Here is a 23,222-nt window from a genome sequence, read left to right on the forward strand (position 1 = left end):
CTACCAGTGCTTACTTTGAATGACTGGGGGGGAAGGGCAGTAGCATGAATCAAAATGGAAAAGTCGTGAGCATGGGTAGGGAAAAGAATAAGGCTGGTTTAGGATGTATTGAATTTGATAAGTGAGCCAACATTCCAAATTAAAGATCTCCAGCATCAGCTGGATGCCTGTGTGAATTCTGGGAGAGAGTTCAGAGCTGACCACATAGCAATGTGGTGACCTACACAGGGCTAATGGAGAAGCCATGAGAGTGGAGACAATGCCTAAGAGGAAAGGGAGACAAAAAAAGAGGCCTCTGTTTAGTGAAGAAAAAATAGGAAAAGGAGCCAATGAAGAGGCAAAATTGTTGACAGAAAGTTGGCAGGGATTCTAAAAGTTTGTGATGTCACGGCAACTGGGGCTGAAATGGCCGTGTGTGCTCATCAGCAGCAAATAGTGAGGGAAGCTAAAGAGGATGACGTTTGAGGCAGGACCACTGGGTTGCTGGCTGATGAAGAGGCCCATGTTTACCTGGTGGCAAGCCATATGTTTCAAGGAAGTGGAGGGAGGGAGTAAAGACGATTTTTCAAGGAATATGGTAGTGGAAGGAAGAAATACACAACACAGTGACAAAGGCAGCAAGTAGGTTTAAGGGAAGGTGAAGTTATTTTTCTCATTTATTTTTTAAGAATAGGAGAATCTTCAGCATTTTTGTAAAGGTATGTGATTAAAACAGAGTGAAGATGAACGCAGGAGTGCTGAGAAAATAGAGAAGCTGAGCTAAAAATTAAAAGCGTTGCACAGTTGTAACATTCACATTGCCCTGGGTTGTAATAAACATAGTGAACCCAATCCATTTAACTCGGACTCCTAGGTCGTTAACATTTAAGATTCTATGACCCTTCTTAATATGCATGAAGTCCTCCATTAGCTAAAGTAGTTTGTGGCCTTGATAAATATTAACAAATAATTGCAGATTGCTCCATTTCCTACTTAATCTAAGGTCTTTTAATGTCGTTTCATCTACTTCATATACAATCCTTATTTTTTTTAAAGATCTTATTTATTTATTTGACAGAGAGAGAGAGAGACAGCGAGAGAGGGAACACAAGCAGCGGGAGTGGGGGAGGGAGAAGCAGGCTTCCCGCGGAGCAGGGAGCCCAACGTGGGGCTTGATCCCAGGACCCTGGGATCATGACCTGAGCCAAAGGCAGACGCTTAACAACTGAGCCACCCAGGCATCCCGCATATACAATCTTAAAAAAAAATCATGGAATATCTTTTAAAAGTCCTAGAAATCAAAGATTTTAAAATTTCATTTCCTGTTGCCTTTTCAAAGTGTTCAAGTAACAGAACGTTTGAACTTTTCTTCTTTATTACTTCTGATTTAAGTGTAAGTGCCAGGTACGTTATTTTTGTCTTTTCTTTTCTTTCTTTTTTTTTTTTTTTTTTGTCTTTCTTACTTACAAGCACTTCTATTTTATCAAAATATTGGGCTATTAGCATCATAACTTACTTTGCATATTGAATTGCTTTGAATGTATTTGTGAGGTCTCCACCATACTGGTATGTCTGGGATGTTGCTTCAATCATTTCAGCTTTGGTTTTGAAAGTGTTCAGGTTAAATACAACTCTTGGATTGTTGGCATACTGAATTAACCCCACCTTCAAGAAAGCAGAAGTTCATTAAAGCTTTGTCATTAAGTTATAAATAATTTCTAATTAACCAATATAATCAAAATCAAAAGTGCATCTGGATGTGGGCTGATAGTATAAGGGAATCATTTCCAATTTTGTTCTTAAGAATAGATATTTTTCTTCCAATAGAATGACTTCTTTGTTAGAGGCTGTCAGTATACAGCAGCAGTACTTCTTGATAAGCAAAATGAGGTCCTATGTGGTATAATTTGGTTCTCAAGAGTAATAGTTATAGATTTTCAACTCTAACAGTTATAGATTATCTAGTAATAGATTTTAAAGCAGTGTCTTGTAATATTTTAATATGGATAAATATTAGAATAAAGTTCATAACAAGAAGATTAAATGACATAAATTTTCTAATTAACAATGGCTATAAGCAAGTAAACAATTATAAGCAGTCATAGATGGAAGCTAACAGCTCATCAACTGAGAATACTTGCACATTAAACAAAGAATTAGATTTGAATACAAAAAACCCAAAACAAAACAGTGAGCTAATCACAGTCAATTTGTTGTTCTGGATTTCCTCTAATCACAGACTTCAGCATTTTTGGAAGAAACCTGCCATATGAGCATGTGGGCAAGAAGTTTCTGGCCTTCAGATGCCATTAGGGAGAGTCTTATTTGAAAGACCTGACAGACAGAACAACTTCTGAACAAGATTCTGGGGCACATATCGTAATCCTTTAGATCAAGGAGGCCAAACACTTCTATTAACATCCTGTTCTCAGCCTTGAAATCATCCTCTATGCCTACGAGTTGGGGGCTTTCAGAACAGGAAGTGGCAATAGGAGATTAGTGGTAAAAAGGTCTCTAAAATAGAGGTCAGTCTGTAAGGAAGGTGGAAGGTGCAAGGCCTGGATTTCTGAGTTCAATCAGCTACTTTTGCTAGGAAGCAGTCAAGTAGGTTAGGAAGATGTGAAAAATATGACATTGCTGGAGCCTTCTCCTTAGGATAGGATATAAGACTTGAGAGAGAGGATGGATCAAAAATAACTCTAAGGATTTAAAAGTCTAAAATGAGAGGAAGATGTTAGTAACTCCCATGACAGCCCCAGAGCTTCGGTGTGAGAAAGGGGAGCGATGCATAGAAGACTCAAAGAAATGTAGTATATTAGGACTTACAGAATGGTCAAATTTAGATTGGAAGAAAAGGAGACTTTGTAAAGCACCTCTAGAGATGAAGATGCATTGGGGTAGGAAGACAAGGAGAGGAAGGTCATAAATTCCTTGCGAGAGACTATGAAATAGAGTAAATCTTGTAATGGGGGTAATCCATTTAGAGACAGATAAAAGAAGCAGATAATTAGGAAAACTTCTCTTATGATGGGCCCGAAGATGGTACTATACAGAAATCAGTGCCATACACAGTCTTTTTTAAAAGGATTTTATTTATTTGAGAGAGAGAGCACGAGCTGGGGAGAGGCAGAGGGAGAGGGAGAAGCAGACTCCCCGCTGAGCATGGAGCCTGCCATGGGGCTTGATGTGGGGCTTGGTCCCAGGACCCTGAGATCATGACCTGAGCTCAAGTCAGACACTTAGCTGACTGAGCTACCCACGTGCCCCTACACTTAGTCTCATTCACAGAATTTTCACACAGTGAAACCTCCAAAGTTTCAGTGGACATTAGTGTCCTTTAGGTATTGAAAAGCAATGTCAATGGGGAAAACATATAATAATATTTTGTAATACTGAACAGGGAAGCAGAAAATCAAATTTCAACATAGCTAACTGCAAAGCATTTAGGGGGAAATGTTCCCACAATTGTTACTAGATGTTGGACACTAGGGCCTCAGATGACAGGAACAACCCAAAAACATACACTGGTAACTGTGAACTGGTTCCTGTTGATTCTGGTTCAATGTGCTTCTACAACCAGAATGAGCCATGAAATGGCAAATCCAATAAGAAAGAAAGAAAAAAGACCCAAAACTTTAACAATAAATGCTATTCGGTTTTTGGAAAGTGAGAAGCTTCTGTTCCTGAGTTTTGGATGCCTATCTCAAGAAGATAGAAAAGCAAATTAAAGACTCGTTAAAACACAGGCAGCTACACAAAATTATTTAAAAGACGTGTCCTGTGTAAAAAAAGGAAGGATAGACTAAAATATGATAAAAGACTAAAAAATAATAAAAGATAGGATTATACTGTCTATGGACTTCTTTATAAAAAAATCCCAGAATTCAAGGACAATTGTTTTACCAACAAACAAAAAGAAATTATTAGTCCAAGCGGCTGTCAAGAAAAAATAATACAGGATTTTAAAATGTATTAATAAATTCATGAGTTATAGGAGGGAAAAATAAGCAACTAAAGAGGATTAAAATGCTATATCCTAGGGATGCCTGGGTGGCTCAGTCAGTTAAGCGTACGACTGTTGATTTCAGCTCAGGTCATGATCTCAGGGTTGTGAGATCGAGCCCCGAGTCAGGCTCTGTCCTGGGCGTGGAGCCTGCTTGAGATTCTCTCTCTCTCTCTCCCTCTCCCTATGCCCCTCCCCCCACTTCCATTCTTTCTCTCTCTCTTTCTCTCACACACACAAAAAATGCTCTATCCCACATCCGATGCTTGTGTCAGAAATAAAAGTCTCAAATCTCAAAAACGAGCACTGGGCAAAGTCATAGACAGAACAACTCAATGTAGTACAAGTTTCAATTAACTGTCAAGATTACCATTAAATGCATTTAATATGGGGATCTGAAAAATACAAAAATTAAGATGTCATAGCTAACAATATTTTCTCAGAAAGAAAGCTGTGGGTTAGTGTATGTATTATTCAAATCCATACCTGTGTTTTCTTGGGGCCTATATCCAGGCCTTGGACAAATTTTTCCAAAAAATTCTTTACGGCATCCCAGGGATAAATACTGTTCGATTCATCACACACAACCACAACATCTATGAGGGAAGGGCAGGCTACACAGGAAAAATGAAAGAAACAGGTTTCCACAGGTAATTCAGTCTTCACACTCATATGCAAATGGAACAAAGTAAAATGGACTTGAGGAGTTGGGTGGCACTTGATAAATCCCGCCTTCCCCCTTCATATAAGGCATAGCTCAGACCCTCTGCACATTCATCACTTACTCTGAACTGCAGGTGCAAAGCTGGTCAAGAGCTGAAAATCGGGACTGACGTCAGAACAAACCCCAGTTGTGTAATATTGACTTCCACACTGCTGTGCCCACAGGGGACCACACGTCTTTAGAGAAACGAGGGCAATGACAAAACATATGGAAAACATGAGTCCTCTACGTCTCCACTGGTAAAACTCAGAGATCATTTCTATGATTTTACCAGATACTAGGAATTGTCAACTCTTGTAACTAACAGGTCAAAAAAAAAAAAAAAAAAAGCCTCTGAAAGAAAGTGTCTCAGAAAGAAATAGCAACCAGAAGTAAGGGAGAAAGAAGGTGGCAGCTGGGCTGGGAGGCAGGTGTTGATGGTGCAGGGAGAAGCCCCTCTGGTCACCCCCCAAGCTAGGGAAAGCGGGTGCTTTCCTTCCTCTTTGGTCTCTCAGTTACCTGGGCCTCAGGGGCTGAATCTGTAAATGAGGATAATCACACCTATTATCTTTTAAGGTTGTTGTAAAGATTAAGTGGGTCTATAGATATAAAACCTTTAGAACAGTGCAGGGTAAATAGCAAATGCTACATAATTGTGAGCCAGCATCATTGCTATTATTATTCTTGAACAAAGATTATACCATTCACCGATACTACTATGCTCTCTATCTACTACCTCTTATAATATTCAGCAGAAACCCACAAGCCCCAGGGCCAGGCAGGAACCTAGGAGTGTTCTGGGCTGATATAGACGCCATGATGAATGAAGAACCCAGGGGCAGCCACCATGGCTCTTGCCCATTGCCAGCCTTGCCAGATCTTTCCAATTTTCAAGGAGAGCCTGAGAGGACAAATTCTTTGTGCAAATTCAGTTAGCAAAAAGAACAAACTCTATGGGCTCAACAAACACAATGATGTTCATGAACTGCCAGTTTCTGACTTTGTTCTAAAGTATTTATTTGAGGACTTCTGATCCCCCTTTTTGTACTACATAAAACCTTCGGTCATCCAAGCTACCACTTGTCTCCCTGCCCACATCAGACATACTACAATTCTTCATAGTCCCATCAACCCAGCCTCAGATCTCTCTTTTTCAGCAGCCCTTGAATGCCAAGAACTCCTGCTTCAGTTGTGATTAAATCACACAGAAAACGCTACATTAAATAATATTAAAATTGCTAGATGTAAAAGGACAAAAATGGGAAAGAGAAGTCTAGTCAAGATCTTAAAGAGCACCTACAAAGTTTAGCATTAGGTAAAGCTGTGGATCAATTATTAAAGCTTAACAAAAAAGTGTGAACTTGCAAAAAGCAATTGGAAGAATAAAAGGGAATTTATTTGACCCAGTTTAATTGTTGGTTGCTCGAAGGAAAAGCAACTGTGGTCATATTTCATGCTCAATGAATAAGCCATAGTTCTTCCTCCTATAAAACTGGTTCATTTTGCCAATTAGTTAGGGGACAGTCACGAGTGATGGCTTTGGCTAGTTTACCAAATAACAGATACCAATTATTGGTTCCTATATCCCCATCCCCAATTGTTTTTTTTTAAATCACCTTGAAAAACAGTAACTTGTGAAATAGTCAAGATTTTTTTTTTTGTTTTAAAAGCAATGGAAAACAGCATTTAAAAGTTGAAATTAGAATATGCCAATTGTTAATGCCAGAACTACATTCCTGCTTTAAGCCCAGAACTTAAGAAGTTTCAAAAAAATGTGATGATTGTCAGTCTTTTCCACATAATTCTTAAGAGTATCTTAAGATTTTGACCTTTTAGGTATGTAAAGGAAGCTTTGGCTTTTTTTTCTTTCTTTTTTTCCTCTCTCTCTCTCCCTCCCTCCCCCTTTGTGCCTTCTCTGCTTGCTACATTGATTGTTAAATTAATCTCTTAAATTCTCTAGCAATTTTAAATTACTTTACCTGAATATACACATTAAATTTTTTGAAGCACAACCTGTAATCCCTATATCTCAATATGTTCCTCTCCCTGAATTTATTCAACCTTAAAAACAAACAAGCAAACAAAAAAAAAAAAAAGAGGAAAGCAACCATATTATAAAGACTTTAGGATATCATAAACCATGAAGATTCATTGCAATATTCATTTTGCTTTGAATTACACATATTATAAGCAATACCTGATGTTTGAATACCAATGCCTGAATACTAGTATCTATTAGGAAAAGTAGAATGACATTGTTAAAAATTGATTGTATTTTTAGAATAATTTAGTTATTATACACATAGGCTTTTAAGTTAGCATGTCAATCATATAGACATAACTAATGTAAAGTTAAATTAAGCGTTCTATAGCTATTTTAACAGGGTGATATAACTAGGATCATCCATGAGCTGGTGGAAATGTCTAATAAAATTGGGTTTTTATTTGCCTTAAAATTTCTTTGGTATGTGATGGTTTTCATTTTTTAATATAGTCAGATATTTTCAACAATTTCCTATATTATTTCTCCTGTTAGTTCTAAGCTCAGAAATTTTTCCCTCTTTCAGAAAATTTCCATTTTCCTCCAGTTTTTAATATTAACTCTTTAATTCACTTGAAAGCATATTTGAATATATAAGTTATTAACCAATTAATTGTCCCCAGACCGCTTGTTAAAGAAGGTATTTTTTTTTCTCACTGATTTGTGATCCTTTCCTCAGCATTCTAGAAACTAAGTGAGAGTAAATACTAATCTGAAATAAGAAGAGACCAAGCCATGACTTAGATGATATCAGATTTACCAACAGTTACAGCAAAGGATTCAAGACAGAAATACTCTTCAGCTTTGAAATCCACTCTCTGAATTAGCAGTACCTAGCTTGAATGTTCCTATGGGAAGGAGAAATGAGACCTGGAATTCTGCTATTATCAACAAATGCTAAGGGTACTTTCCAAGGGCAAAGAATCGGTGTTCCTGTGTTGCTTTTTTCTAAGACATTCCTGGCAACTCTTTTGCTGAATATCTTAAGAAGTCTATACATCAATAGATGGGCATTTCATGTTGGATATCCACAATGGATGATTTATCCAAAAGCAAACTCTAATATTTAAGTGTCAAGATTTGATTTGATAGGTGGGATGGTGAGAAGACACTAACTTCATACTTTCTTGAAATAGATGGGAATTTGAAAGGTAAACACTCACGAGAAATCCTCCAGTGCCCATGTTCCTTGTGAGAGTCAAGCCAAGGCTCATGTTGGTTTTCATTTCAGTAACATTGGGAATGCTTGTGGCAGCTTTCAAAGGGAAAAATATTTTAAAAAGTGAATAAATCTTCACCATTTATTTAAACTTGTTTAAAAAAAGACCCACACACTGATGTTTATGTGTAGCACTGAATTTAGTGTCATATATCCAGGTACTCACATTATATAATCACATGTAAAGAAAGGAGGGGCCTTCAGTGATCTGGTAGCTTGTACGCTTAAATGAGCGAGGTTACAGAATGTCAGATATTAGGGGGTGGTGTCTGTAAAGGGCATGACTTATAGGCATTTAAATTTAAAATTTTTAAAAACAAAATGCTGGCCAAACAATACACACCTGAGGACACAATTTGGTCTACAATTTGCCAACCTACTATTTTCAAGGTCACAACAGCTCCATCTAACGTTTTATTATGGATCAGGAAAAAAAAAATCCTTAAAGTGTTATAAAAATATGCATACAGTAGAATCTGGTCCAAAACATTAATGGCTGAATTTTAAAAGGAAATCATGAGACTAGCCATGTAAAATAATAAATACAAACAATTACAAAGTATTCCAAATAGTGACAATTTTTTTTATTAGAATGCAACAGTGTTTCTCAGCCTCTCTAACAGCAACACTAGTATTGACAGGTCTATACCTAATGGTTTGTTTTGAGGAGGGAAAGAGGTATGGTTAGACTTAGATATCTGTAAATAATCAGCAAAATAATCCTAAACATTAATGGAAACTGGTCCACAGTCTGGGGGTAGATGGTCCAAGAGGCAGCACATTTCTCATGTATCTTATTAAATCAGGTCTTTAAGCTGTGTTGGAAATTTGGATACAATTGGACCCCATATGACTAAGATAATAAAGGCAAAAAAGCTGTCTATATTTCTTCAAGACAATGATTGATTTTGTTATTTTTTAAATTAGAGTTACATCAAATGAGATCTTATTATTTGTAAAAAGTCATATTGCTAATTACTACTTACTTTCCAAATTCAGTTTTTCACATGTAGCACTGGACAGATCAACAGGACATTTATACACATCTCCCATTCGGTTCTCAGGAAAGCCACTCCAAGGTGAACCGACTAGTAACCTAGAAATAGGAATTATTTTTCATTAGATATAAAATGTTAGTATAGTTTCTTAAAGTTTAAAACTGACCACAAAACAATGAAAAAAATCCCCACATTTAATTTCAATCTTAATAAGAAAATAGTTCATATTTGTTCAGTTATAATTTGTTCTTTTTCCTTTTCTCTTAGCTGATCAAGATTCTTAATGAATATTTGCATACAGTATAGAAATATAATGCAGGCCACAAATGTGATCTGCATATGTAATTTAAAATTTTCTAGTAGTCATATTAATACAATAAAAAGCAAAGGTGAAATTCACTTAAATAATATATTTTATCTAACTTGATATACCAAACTAGTATGCAATCATTATAAATAAAAATTATTAATGAGCTATATGACATTCTTTTTTCCATACCAAGTCTTTTGAAATTCAGTGTGTATTTTTTACTCAGAGCACAAATCAGTACGGAGAAGTAACATTTCAAGTGCTCAGTAGCCACATGAGGCTAGCGGCTGCCATATTGGTCAGCACAACTTTAAAGAATGAAACAAGATTAAAACGAAAACAAAAACTAACATTTGTTGAGTGCTTTTCTTGTCCTAAGTATTTTCATATGTTAATTTACTTAGGGAACAGATGAGTTATAAGTGGTTTTACTGTTTATTGTCTATATAAGAGGATCCTTAGCAAAAACACAGAGCAAATATACTGTGGAGCTTTCTTTATGTGTAATGTGTTTGTAGCCAGAACACAGGATGCAGAGTTTGGAGACTGGTGCTCCCATCCTCCTTTTGGTTAGTTTCATTTCCTACAAAACTTGTCCAACTAGAGACTAAATGTTTCCCTGTGGAGCCACTCACCTAACATTTCTGGTTACAAAAGAATGGACAGAAAGAGTCCATGTAAACAGTCTGATCTTCAGAATCTATAGTAGGTTAATTACTCAGCAGCATTCAGTTACTAAGGAAGCATATTTGATTCAATGTTTTTTTTCCCTGTCAAGGTTGGCAGATTAGATGAAACTTAAATTCTTTCATGAGCATTCTGCAAAATATAGTTTATCATTGTTGATTAAACAACATGTGTGCCTTACACTAAGTGCCACAAAGGATACAAAAAAGACTAAGGTGCACCTCTGTCTACTACATCTAGTAAAACTATTTAAGATACATGACAAGTAAAACAATAACAATACAAATGAACAGAAAGATATAAATAAGTTCCTCTCTGGAACAAACGTTAAAATGGTCAGAGGATGCAAAAATGGATGTTGAAAGATGCAGGTGGCAGTTATCATTCTCAGCAGAGGGAAGAGTGTGAATAGTCATGGAAAGAAGAAAACACCAATTATTTTGAAAGACAGTTAATGATTCACACAGTAAGTGAGAGCTAAGTGTAACTGATTTTGATACCCAAGCTCTTAACCCTTAGTTTATTCTCCTTCCTCTTAGCTGCACAAAGGCCTGGCATAGGGCCTAGATTGGGAAAACTACCAGGACAAATGGGCTGCGTTCCAGAATAATCAAAGAGTGGATCTGGAAACTGATGGTCAGGCCACGTCTACCGTGATGAGGGTGTGGCTGTGTGGTGTGTAAGGAGGCTATGGACAGGAAGGACACCAGCCAAGGTCAACTTGTAAGAGCACATCTACACTGTGGGCCCAGGCTGTACTGTTCATAATGTAGGTAAGGGCAGATCATGTTCAAATAGTACTAAATGTGGTAATTTGGGTAACTTTCATTATGCACATTTTCCATCCATCCTCACCAGCCCAAGGGCAAGAAACACACTTAAGTGTAAAAGTTAAGTGTTCCTTAACTAAAATTTAACCATCTTGTTCTTCAGAGTCTTCAGCAGTAAAGCACCATCATGGAGTTACCTACTTCTCAATGAGAAGGCTCAAAAGGCTACTTGCTGTCTCCTCTTGACTAAGTGCTCCCTGGACACACCTCTCTGCCTCACTTCCTCCAACCTCACCAAAGAATTCAGGATTTGATAGTCTCACATTCAGGAGGGGGTATGACATCTCCACTACTGCTGTGAGAGCTGTGGCCTCCTACATGAATCAAATGGGAAGAAGAAAGAAGAAGAAACATCTGCACAACTGTGTGCCTCGTAACAAAAAGGATGTGATAGTACTTGTAAATCTCTCAAAGAAAACATGTAAATCTCTGGCAGTATGATGCCATATTAAACTCTTAACACAAGACAGCAGGTAACAGTGGAAAACCAGATCATCTTGGTAACTGGTAAAGAACCAGGGTGTCCTCATCATATATGACTGACTCATTCTTTCAATATGGTGAACCACATTAGTTAGTAGCCTCCAGGTCACGCTAGTGACTACAGAGAATGTTTCAAAGACCATGTTAACTCCCTTATTGGCAACATTTCCAGTAGACTCTCCTCGCTTCTACCCACAGGTCTCGGTGAAATCCTGGTTCCTGACAATTCATCCTCATAAGGAAAGGCTATGACATCACCAGTGGCTACTCCAAGGGAATTGTGACATTCTTATATTAATCAGACAGGAAGATGAGGGAGGCTGGTATATTTATCTATACAATCTTATGTAATCAGCTGTAACAGGAAGAAACATGCCAGGAGAAAATGTTACAAGGGTGGAGAATCGGATAGGTGAGTGAGTAAACTCTGCTGCAGGATGGTAAAACTTTGAAGGAATGGATTTAACATAATCACAACCAGACAAAAGAGCTGCATGAACAGTTGTGTGTGCTGATTCTCAAAACAAAACAAAATCCCAAGATATAAACTCTCTTTCCTACAGTGAAACTGGGAATTCTTCCAAGATGACTTAAAAATAACACTTACTGTTCAATTATCTTGTGGGGAAATAGTGATTATGTAGAGTTCCAAAACACAGCCAATTTGCCCACCTCCAGTGGAATTCAAAATACTTTGTTTAGTTAGTAAACAGTATTTATGGTGGTGTAGGTAGTTTAAACCCACAATCCAGGGGCTGTTATAAATATCTTCCTTTGGTCTGTGAGTCTATAAACTCTGCAAGTGTTCCTCTAATACTAGCGATTTCTCTAGAGATTATTGACAGAATGTACTTAAAATAGTAGGGCAAAACATGTTTTCTTTGATTCAACAAACGTTTATTGAAATCCTATGGGGCTGAAATTTTGCACAACTCCAGGGGATACCATTTCCATATAAAGAGTGTGCACTGGCCTTGTTAAGTATGCAGCCTGTGGGGCTGTACATGGTGGCTAGACCTACTATGTGCCAGACTTGATTCTAGGCGCTGGGGATTCGTCAATGAATAAGTCAGTCAAACATTTCTGGTCTCATGGAGCTGACATTCTAGTGGGGAAAAGATAGACAATAAATTTAATAAGTAAATAAAACATATCATGATGATGATCAGTACTTTATGGGAAAAAGGAGGATAGTAGTGTGGTGCGGAGGGTGTTATAATCTTTATTAGAAGGGTCAGAGAGGGCCTCACGGAAAAGTTGCTGTTTAAGCAAAGACTCGAAGGAGATGAAGGAGTAAACCATCAGACTCTGGTGGAAGAATACGAGGCTGTGGGAACAGCAAGTGCAAAAGCCCTGTGGTTGGACCACACTGTGTGAGGAAGAATGTGGGAGGAGATGCGGTCAGATTGGTAATGGGGCCAGATCCCATAAGATTGATATGAAATTCTAAGAACATGGCTTTGCCTCTGAGTGACATGAGAAAGCCATTGGAGGGTTTTTTAACACAGTAATGATGTGATCTGACATATTTCAGAAGGATTTTGAAGACTGCTTTGTTAAGAATTATTGCATTGGGCCAACGTGAAGCACTTCAGAGGCAAATACAAAATCCAGGCAAGAGGTGATGAGGGGTTCCTACAGGGCTGTGAGAAGTGATCTTATTTTAGATATATTTTGAAGGTAGGGCCATCAGGATTTCTTGAGAGGTTAGTTTTTAAATACACACACCCACACCCACACTCGTGCAAACACGCACACACACGGAGTCAAGGATGATTCCAAGTTTTCTCTACCAAGAAACTAAAAGGAACCAAGTGGTCATGATCAGATAAGGGGGATACTCTCAGTAGAGCAAGATTTTGAGATAGAATGAGCTCAAGAGCTCAGTGTGAGGTATTTTAAGTTTGAGATCTCTATCAGACATCCAAGGGGATATTTTACTTAGGATTAGAAGCCTATTGTATATAACACATTAATGTAAGAAATTTCAAAGTCTATAGTATATAAATATAAATATTGTTCCTTACATTGTTTAGTTCCAAGCCACTGACGACACAAGGGTTCTGGTGAGTTCTATATAGCTACTTGCTTCCTGCTTGTAATGTAAAAGGAGTTTATGATGCAAAGAAATCACCTGGGAAGACTTCAAGTCTCCAGGAAGGAGGAAGACAGGTAAAGGGAGTTCATTTTTAGCTCCTGGTTGGGAAATACTGTTGTTATAAATTTAATAGTTAAACCCTTTGGCATGTGTTGAAAGGAAATTTTAGTTTCTAAGCTTCATTATGCTACCTCAGACTCCTTTGGCTGCCAGATTGCTTCCTTAAATAGGGGATGGTTAAACCCTCAAGGTCTTTCAGTTCCCTGATGTGGTGGATGTGGAGTCCACCAGCCTCATTATTGCTAAAACATCTTAAGCCTATTCTGTTTCATAAAAAGCCTGGAAATTAGCTTTTGTACTGTAAACAGATGAATCAAATAAAAGCTGATTCTGTTATGTTGACTCACCCAACATGCAGTTTCCTAAAGTTAAAATCTTTTGATTTTAATATACCAGTATATCATATATATAAATATATATTTATATATAGCTGATATATTCAATTTAAAGCCTTATGATGATATAAATTCCACATTCTTCGAAGGGAAGGAACGATTTTTAAGACCACCACATTTTTCCAAATCAAAGCCCATGAGTTAGTACCTTTCAACAAGGTGCTTAGGCAGATGGTTGTTTTATCAATGATAAAATTTGGAAAAGCAACATTTATAAAGTACTTTTTGTGTACACTGTCTTCTTTGATCCTTATAAATAGAGGTCAAGTGTTACAACTATTCCTGTTTTCCTATAAAAAACAAGTCTAAGTGTTTAATTGGCAACAAAGTCTAGATCTGCACCTGTGTCCTTTCATTCCAAACCCCTGATTCTTTCTATCATAGTAAGTTCTGCTTAGAACTCTTTTAGAGGACAGGTGTTCATTGTTTGCCCATCCTATTAGCCATAAACAAATTAACAGTTTCCACCCATGCCACTTTGTATTCCCCAAATCCCTCTTCAGATGGAGCTAGACTGATGGAAAAGTTTCAGACAACTGACCACCAGGAAGATGTGCGTGTGTAAGCCCCATTCACTTTTGTAAATGAACTTTGTTCCAGGAACAGACATTCAGGCATTAACACAGTGGAAAGCTTTAAATTATAAGACAAGCTAGCGAGGCATGGAGAATTTTCACAGATCACTGAAGGTCTCCAGACATTTGGGAGTAGCAGATCTATCCCCTATGCAAGTCACAAAAGATGTGACTTGCACACAAAACACACAAGTGTGTTTGTGTGTGTTTGTAGGTATACACACAAATTTGTGTCCAGAGAGGGGGAAGGGAGAAAGAAGTCAGAGCTGGGGATATTTAAAGTGCCTTTTCTGCTGTAGATTTTTACTTATGAAAATAACAGAAACCATGGAAAAAATTTAGCCATAAAGATTATTTAAACTTAGTGGAAAAGAAATGGACAACTATGATATAACAAATGTAGGTGGATCAACACCAGGGTGGTCCATGGGGTTCTAAAAGATACTCGGTTCACTATTCTGCCCCTACTGGCTGCCTAGAGAAGGTCTTTGTTGATAGGAGACATGATACTTTGCACATCTATATTAACAGTGTTGAGTGATGGTTTCATTATATGGCAATAACATAATAATTACTTATAAAAGTATTAAGTTTTTAGCTTAAAAGTGTAAGATTATTAGAGTCAGACTTCTAATGCCTTTCCAGAATCAAACACTGGACTAAGTTATAAGTTAGTGAAAATAAAATGTAATGAAAGAACAAAAAGGAATATATATGCTATGGGTTTAAAATAAAAGCAAACTCTAAGAATAAACAAAGTAAGCATGTTAAATGGCACTGCCAGGATAACCTAATGGCAAGAGAATTTTATCTTTGGAAAAAGACATAAAGGATGATATTGGCTAATATTTAAAGGCCATAATGAAAGACAAAGACATGATTATTTTGGAAAAGGGATCAGAATAGCATTCTTGGACAAGAAGAAGAAGAAATGGACTGAAGCTAATCCAATATGCATGGAAGCTAATCGATGACAGATGAAAAATGGTTGAGAAACAGGCAGTGGAGAGAAGTAGGGAGGAACTTCTTATTAAAAATCCTGATTTTCTTCCTATGTATTTTTACCCAGCACTAAGGAGAGTACTTCACGTATGCATAATGATTTAGTGTTTTTTTTTTTTTAACAGTGGATATGATTTATTTCTTTTTTTAAAACAGTGGATATCTATTTGTTTTTTTAAGTTTTTATTGCAATTCGTTAGTTAACATACAGTGTAATATTAGTAATATTAGTTTCAGATGTACAATATAATGATTTCAGAATCACAATGTAGTGATTCAACACTTCCATACGTCACCCTGTGCTCATCACCAAGTGCCCTCCTTCATCCCCACCCCTATTTTACCCATCCCCCCACCTCCACGTCCCCTCTCGTAACCATCAGTTTGTTCTCTATAATTAAGAGTCTGTTTCTTGATTTGTTTCTCTTTCTCTCTTTTTTTCCCTTTGCTTATTTTTTTGGTTTCTTAAATTCCACATAATCATGAAATCATATAGTATTTGTCTTTCTCTGAGTTATTTCACCTAGCATTATACTCTCTACAACCATCCATGTCTTTGCAAATGGTAAGATTTCATTCTTTTTTATGGCGGAATAATATTCCACATCTTCTTTATCCATTCATCAATAGATGGACACTTGGGCTGCTTCCATATTTTGGCTATTGTAGATTATGCTGCTATAAGCACAGGGGTGCATGTATCCCTTTGAATTAGTGGTTTTGTAGTTTTTGGGTAAATACCCAGTAGTGTAATTACTGGATCATAGGGTAGTTCTATTTTTAACTTTTTGAGGAACCTCTATACTGTTTTCCAGAGTGGCTGCACCAGTTTGCATTCCCACCAACAGTGCAAGAGGGTTCCCCTTTCTCCACATCCTTGTCAGTATCTGTTGTTTCTTGTGTTGTTGATTTTAGCTATTTGGACAGGTGTGAGGTGATATCACAAAATAGTTTTGATTTGCATTTCCCTGATGATAAGTGATGATGAACAACTTTTCATGTGTCTGTTGGCCATCTGGATGCCTTCTTTGGAGAAATGTCTGTTCATCTCTTCTGCCCATTTTTAAATTAGATTGTTTTTTGGGTGTTGAGTGCCATAAGTTCTTTTTTTTTTTTTTTTTTTTTTTTGTAGGCTCCATGCCCAGCATGGAGCCCAGTGTGGGGCCCAAACTCATGACCCTGAGATCAAGACCTGAGCTGAAATCAAGAGTCAGATGCTTAACTGACTGAGCCACCAGGTGCTCCAAGTCTTATAAGTTCTTTATATATTTTGCATACTAACCCTTTATCAGATATGTCATTTGCAAATGTCTTTTCCCATTCAGTATGTTGCCTTTTAGTTTTTTTGATTGTTTCCTTCACTATGCAGAAGCTTTTTATTTTGATGTAGTCCTAATAGTTTATTTTTACTTTTGTTTGCCTTGCCTCAGGAGACGTATCAAGAAAAAAATGCTATGGCTGATGTCAAAGAGGTTACTGCCAGTGTTCTCTTCTAGGATTTTGATGATTCCTTGTCTCACATTAGGTCTTTAATCTATTTTGAATTTTTGTGTATGGTGTAAGAGAGTTTCTTTTGCATGTAGCTGTCCAGTTTTCCCAACATCATTTGTTGAAGAGACTGTCTTTTTCCTGCTTTACTGAAGATTAACTGACTATATAGTTGTGGGCTTATTCTGTGGGTTTTCTATTCTGTTCCATTGATCTATGTGTCTATTTTTGTACCAGTACCATACTGTTTTGATCACTACAGCATTGTAATATAACTAGAAGTCTAGAGTAGTGATGCCTTCAGCTTTTGTTTTCTTTTTCAAGATTGCTTTGGCAATTCAGGGCCTTTTGGGGTTCCATACAAATTTTAGGATTGTATGTTCCAGCTTGAAGAATGCTGTTGGTATTTTGATAGGGATTGCACTAAATGCATAGATTGCCTTGGGTAGTATAGATATTTTAACAATAATTGTTCTTCCAATCTGTGAGCATGGACTATCTTTCCATTTCTTTGAGTTATCTTCAATTTCTTTCATTAGTATTTTACAGTTTTTCAAGTACAGAAAACTGCACTCTTTGGTTAGACTTATTCCTAGAGTGGTTTAGTGTTTGAAGCGCTTTACTTTTTTTTTTTTTAACTAAACTACAGATTTTATTTGGATTTCACCAGTGAAGTGCTTTACTTTTATTCTCTCACAAGGTGCTCAAAACATTCCAGTTTGGTAGGAATGGCCCTCTCTTTGTGCTCCAGCAAGGTTGTGTGACTTTTTCAGTCACCCAGCTAGTGGTGTGGAAACTGAGGGTAAAACCCTTGTGCTCTGGCTCCTGACTTACATGACAAATCCCTGTCTATGAGACAATGAAAAGGCAGATGGTAACTGTCATCTCTGTCCAGGCAGAAATTTTAATTCAAAGTACTGAATGAAGTTGATCTTACTTTATAAAGTTTATATGAAATAGAATTAAATATTTTTTATAAATGCCAATTACCTTCTTCCACTCTCAGACGATACTTAAAAAAATATGTACACTTGGAACATCTTATCTCTGTTTTGCATTAATCTATCATATGCACATTACTTCTTAGCTCTGTAATCTTAGGCAAACTACTTAACATTTCCAAGTCCCAGTCCCCTCATTTGTAAAAGGAGTAATAATAGAGCTATTGTGAGTATTATGTGTTCAGCAAAGAGAAAGTACTCAGTACTTTTAAATATTGCAAATATCAGTAAATACCAAGTACTGTTATTTCCAATCTACATATGGCATAATCTTTGATATGTGTTATAGAATTGAATGTTTCTTATTCATCTAAAATTCTCTCCCATATCTCCTATAGACAAGCTGTTATATTTATAACACACATAGAGCTTTATTCATATTTTTCTTAGTTAAAAAGTTAGAACTATAATATAAGCTCATATATAAATGGAATTTTTTATTGGCCATAACACATGTTCATTATATTTCTCTTCTTTTCTTAAGGAACAAGTATGCACTAGTCCTTGCTGACACAAGAAATTACATCTCTCCCACTGGAAATACCCCTTGTTGCCAGAGAGTTTTTGTTACACAAGTGACTGTTCTAAGGTTTTTGAGTCATATAATGAGCTCAGACTATTCATGCAGCAGGCCTTTGGATTAGACAAACAGAGACAGTACATATCACCACAAGCTTCCAGGAAATGACTTTAAACATATCTCAATCCTTTGTATAATTGCTTCTGATAAGAGTTGCATCATCGACATTTGAACATCCTGTGTGTACAATGGGGGCCTCAAAGTGACACAGAAGGGGGAGCAGACCATAGCTTTACTTACAGACAGAGGGGTGCTCTGCTGCTCTGCTTGGGAGTAGTCTTGCATTTAAAATTATGCAGCTTGTTTGAGGCTGTTAAAAAAGCTCTAGAATTCTCAAAGCCACGTCATCACTATTTCTAGAGCAAAAGTCCACAGTGTGATAAAAGTATAATAAATAAAATGAGCAAAAGCATCAAGATCATTTTGTTCAAATCTTGTGCATCCCAATGTAAATGCCTGTAAATTCTTAGAAACATGGGGCATAGAGGACAGCTGATGTTGTACTTGAAAAATAAGGAGTGTGGTTTAAGAAAACTCAGAGCCATAAGTGAGATGTCAGAAGGAAGGAAAGGGGTGAGAGATAGAGTTGGGGCTCAACAATACAGACTGTAAAGAAAGTCAAAGAGAACAGAGGAAAAACTATTCAAACAGCAGCTTCAGAACAAGCAGTAAGAGAGTAAAGGAAATAAAAGGGTGTGTGTGTGTGTGTGTGTGTGTGTGTGTGTGTGTGTGTGTGTGTGTGAGAGAGAGAGAGAGAGAGAGAGAGGGAGAGAGGGAGAGAGTGTTATATAAGTCCAAGAGAAAAAGACTCACAGTTATAAAGGAATTCACAGTAATCCCACTTTCTTTGCCCAAAGTTAACTTGATTAGTATCAGGAGGAAAGTTAATGTTTAAACAGTCCTTCCCACATCTGCTACTTCCATAATGTCTGTGCAGTTGTCATAAATTAGGAGTGGAGAAGGGCACAGTGCCAATCGTCAAAACAAATAGGCAATTCTGGATTCCAAGTTTCATATTATTTTCCTTGAGCCTGAGAGTTGTGAGGGCCGCCTGTCCTTGCAGGGGGACACGCCATCCGCTGGATCCTCACTCCAGCCCTGCAGGGGGACACGCCATCCGCTGGATCCTCACTCCAGCCCTGTAGGGGGACACGCCATCCGCTGGATCCTCACTCCAGCCCTGTAGGGGGACACGCCATCCGCTGGATCCTGCCACAGCCCTGTCCTCCATGGCAAGGCACCTCGGCAGGGCCAGGCTAATGAGAGAAGGACCAGGAGCAAATCTTGTCCCTCGAGTGTCCCACGCTTTGGGAGGAGAGAATGAGCTCTCAATAGTAAGATAATACAGTTATGACACTGAAAGGACACCCACACTATTAACCACACGGGTTTGGCCTCTATTGCATCTCTGCCAGCTCTGCATATCAGTCTTCCGCTTTGACTCTGCTCCACGCTCCTTAAAAGGTAAGGTTGATGTTTTCTATTTCGCACCTCACACAGGGTCCAGCCTGTGGTGGATTAGCAGTTGGTGTCCATGACGTGCCCTCTTCTGCTTCTTTGCTTTAACAAGACCAGCACAGTGAAAGGGCAGACTGGCATGCCAGGCCAGCTTTGGTTCTCTTTCCTTCCAGCTTTTCACTGCCATAGGACTTAGCCTCTCAGGTAAGACAGGTACCCCCCTCTCCTCTTCTTGTGTGCTGGGGTGTGCTCGTACCAGCTGGTACTGTAGACAGGCCTGAGGGTAGTAAGACTAACAATACACCTTACCAGAAAGCTCTACGCTGGAGTTAAAAGCACTAGTCCAACCAATAATAGAGCGATGCCTTGTTCCCCAGTAGTCATTGTCTGTGTTTATACATCTTTCAGGAATGTCATGAGAAGGCTACAGTAGGACTTAGGAATGTCTACTGTCCTTGGTCTGAACATAACCTGATCAGCACCAGAATCTCATCCTAAGCTGCTAATACATTCATCTTTTAACAATGTTTTGCATGCTCAGAGAGAATCATGGAGAGAGAAAGGATGTATGGCTGTCTCTCACTCTCCTGGGACTCTGCCTCCTAGATTCCTGTCAACATTTTGTCCCTGTTGGTCTTGCTCAACTTCCAACCTGCAACGTGGTCAGTAGTTGAGTTACCTTCCGATCCTTGGTAGGCTTATCGTCTCTAATAGCATCTCCTACTGATGGTGGCTCTTTCTCTCAGATTGACCTTGTTGGGCGCCTGGGTGGCTCAGTCGTTAAGCGTCTGCCTTCAGCTCAGGTCATGATCCCAGGGTCCTAGGATCGAGTCCCACATCAGGCTCCCTGCTCAGCAGGAGACCTGCTTCTCCCTCTCCCACTCCCCTTGCTTATGTTCCTGCTCCCGCTGTGTCTCTCTCTGTCAAATAAATAAATAAAATCTTAAAAAAAAAAAAAGATTGACCTTGTCCTAGAAAGAGCAACCTTTACCTTGTCACTTAAAAAGAACAATTGTGTAAGACTGTTGCATCACAGACCTGTACCTCTGAAACAAATAATACATTATATGTTAAAAAAAAAAAAAGAAGATAGTAGGAAGGGAAAATTGAAGGGGGGGAATCGGAGGGGGAGATGAACCATGAGAGACTATGGACTCTGAGAAACAAACTGAGGGTTCTAGAGGGGAGGGGGGTGGGAGATGGGTTAGCCTAGTGACGGGTATTAAAGAGGGCACATATTGGATGGAGCCCTGGGTGTTATACGCAAACAATGAATCATGAACACTACATCGAAAACTAATGATGTAACGTATGGTGATTAACATAACATAATAAAATAAATTAAAAAAAATAAATAAAAGGAACAACCGCAAGCTTGATGGCAGATTGTCCTCAGCAAGGCCACACTTACAAAGCAAACAATCAGAGTCCCTCCAAAGGTCTTGTTCGGCTCACACTTAAGTCAAACTACTATAGTTCACTTTGTAGAGTACCTCAGGTGAATCATTTGGAAATAGGACTTTCATTCAGTCATTCAACTCATAACATTCTGGGTTCTGAGTACATGCCATTGAAACAAACAATGTGCCTCTCTTCAGAGACAGGGCAGAAGACAGACAATGAGCATATAAAACAAATAAAGGTGATTACAGATACTAATAACTACTACCCAGAAAATGAATCTGCATGGAAGGCAGGAGAGTGGCTGGGAGGTGTGCTGCAGTCCTTGTTTAGGAAGACACGCTCTGAAAGGTTTCTATGAGGAGGAGACATTTGAGCTGAGACTGAAAAATGGGAACTGAGCAGCCAAGTGGAGATCCTGGGAAGGCTGCTCCTTCCAGGAGAAAAGCATGTGCAGAAGCTTTGACGTAGTAATGAGCTTAGTATGTTCAAGGGACAGACAGAAGACACAATTCATGGAGCACAAGCGTGAGGGGATGAATTATGAGATGGGACAGGCAGACTGAGACCAGATCAGGGAAGATCCTTTAAGGAATTTTAATGTATTCTAATTGCAGTAGGAAGCCACAGAGGGTTTTAGTCTAGGCAGTAACATTATTTGAATCACGTATTTAAGAGTCCACAAGCCTGCCCTGAGGGGTAAGAAGGGAAGCAGGGGGCGGGGTGAGAAGTGGTTGCCGCAGCACCCACAAGGGCTCATTGGCTTTGAGCAGGGGCTTCAGGGAAGACGGGGGAAACCAACGGTCTGTTATCACATGTATTTTGTCGGTGGCATCAACAGGACTGGCTAGTGGATGAGATATGGGGGGCATGACAGAAAAAGAAGAGTCGAGGATTTTTGGTCTCATCGGCTGGTTCAGAAAATCAGATATTTGTTTAAGTTTGCTATGTTAAGCTTGGTATGTCTAGTAGGCATTCATGTAGTGATAGTTCTTATGGGTGTCTGCAGTTCAGGAAAGAATCGGGGCTGGACATAAAAAATTGTGGGTTATCAGCAACTTCATCTTGTAGATTCCAAAGTCAAACTATACCAACCATAACATCTTTCTAGCCCTTTGACTACAGTTTATGGTTATCAAAGCATAATAATATAATTGTTAGAGATGCCGTCTGATATCCCAAATGATGTCAATAATTGCTATTCTTTGGGTTTTCAACCAGATCATTCTTATCCTTCTGGATGACTGACAAACTGCAGTGTATCTTACTAAGTCTTCTCATAATTAGTTAATGCTTTTCTCCTGCCTATTCATCTCCTCCTAAGACCCACCTCATGATTCACCTCCTTCAAGATGCCTTCTGAAACACAGTACCCTCTTGAGTGATAATTTCATTTTGTTTCTTTATCACACAGATGGGGATGCTCCAAAAGGGGAATAATTTGGATTTTAAATGTGTCTTTGAATTTAATTTTTTGAGCATCAAACATAAGTTCCCACAGAAAAAAGATTATTAATTATAGCTCTTACTTGATAAGCCAACAACAGCCTATTCGATTGTTGGAAAGAACTCTAAAGGATCCAGGTTGGAAGCTCCAGGGGTAAGTCTGGAATCTTCTGCTGCAACAGGGAGTTAAGGTTCCAATGGTAGGACTCTTGTGACCAGTGAACATCAAGACTGGCAAGAGAGGAGCTACAGTTCTACCTAAAGACAAATTTCAGAATCATCTGAATTCCCCTGCATTGATTTTCAATATTTTTATGGGAAATTTAAGCCAGCAATGGGAGTATATAATTCCATATCCATGAAGGTAGTGTATATAAATGTAACCATGGTTTAAATGTAACCATTACACAGCATCAAAAAACTGGGGGCACTTTCATGCAGAAACAAATGATGCAGATGCACTAG

General features: G+C 38.3%; 1 protein-coding gene across 1 annotated transcript in view; it reads right to left on the reverse strand.

Annotated features, from left to right (window-relative positions):
• ITGA2 (integrin subunit alpha 2) overlaps positions 1-23,222 on the reverse strand; it is a 105,719-nt gene that overhangs the window by 54,865 nt on the left and 27,632 nt on the right. Inside the window, exons 3-7 of the mRNA XM_025867296.2 lie at positions 8,932-9,041; positions 7,890-7,981; positions 4,768-4,882; positions 4,469-4,596; positions 1,496-1,644 (exon numbers count right to left, since the gene is read on the reverse strand). Coding sequence (XP_025723081.1) covers positions 1,496-1,644; positions 4,469-4,596; positions 4,768-4,882; positions 7,890-7,981; positions 8,932-9,041 — 594 coding nt within the window. The remainder of the gene's footprint in view (positions 1-1,495; positions 1,645-4,468; positions 4,597-4,767; positions 4,883-7,889; positions 7,982-8,931; positions 9,042-23,222) is intronic.

Source organism: Callorhinus ursinus, unplaced genomic scaffold (genome assembly GCF_003265705.2).
Source record: "Callorhinus ursinus isolate GAN/ISIS: 27379988/994484 unplaced genomic scaffold, GSC_fseal_2.0 scaffold3, whole genome shotgun sequence".
Taxonomy (NCBI): domain Eukaryota; kingdom Metazoa; phylum Chordata; class Mammalia; order Carnivora; family Otariidae; genus Callorhinus; species Callorhinus ursinus.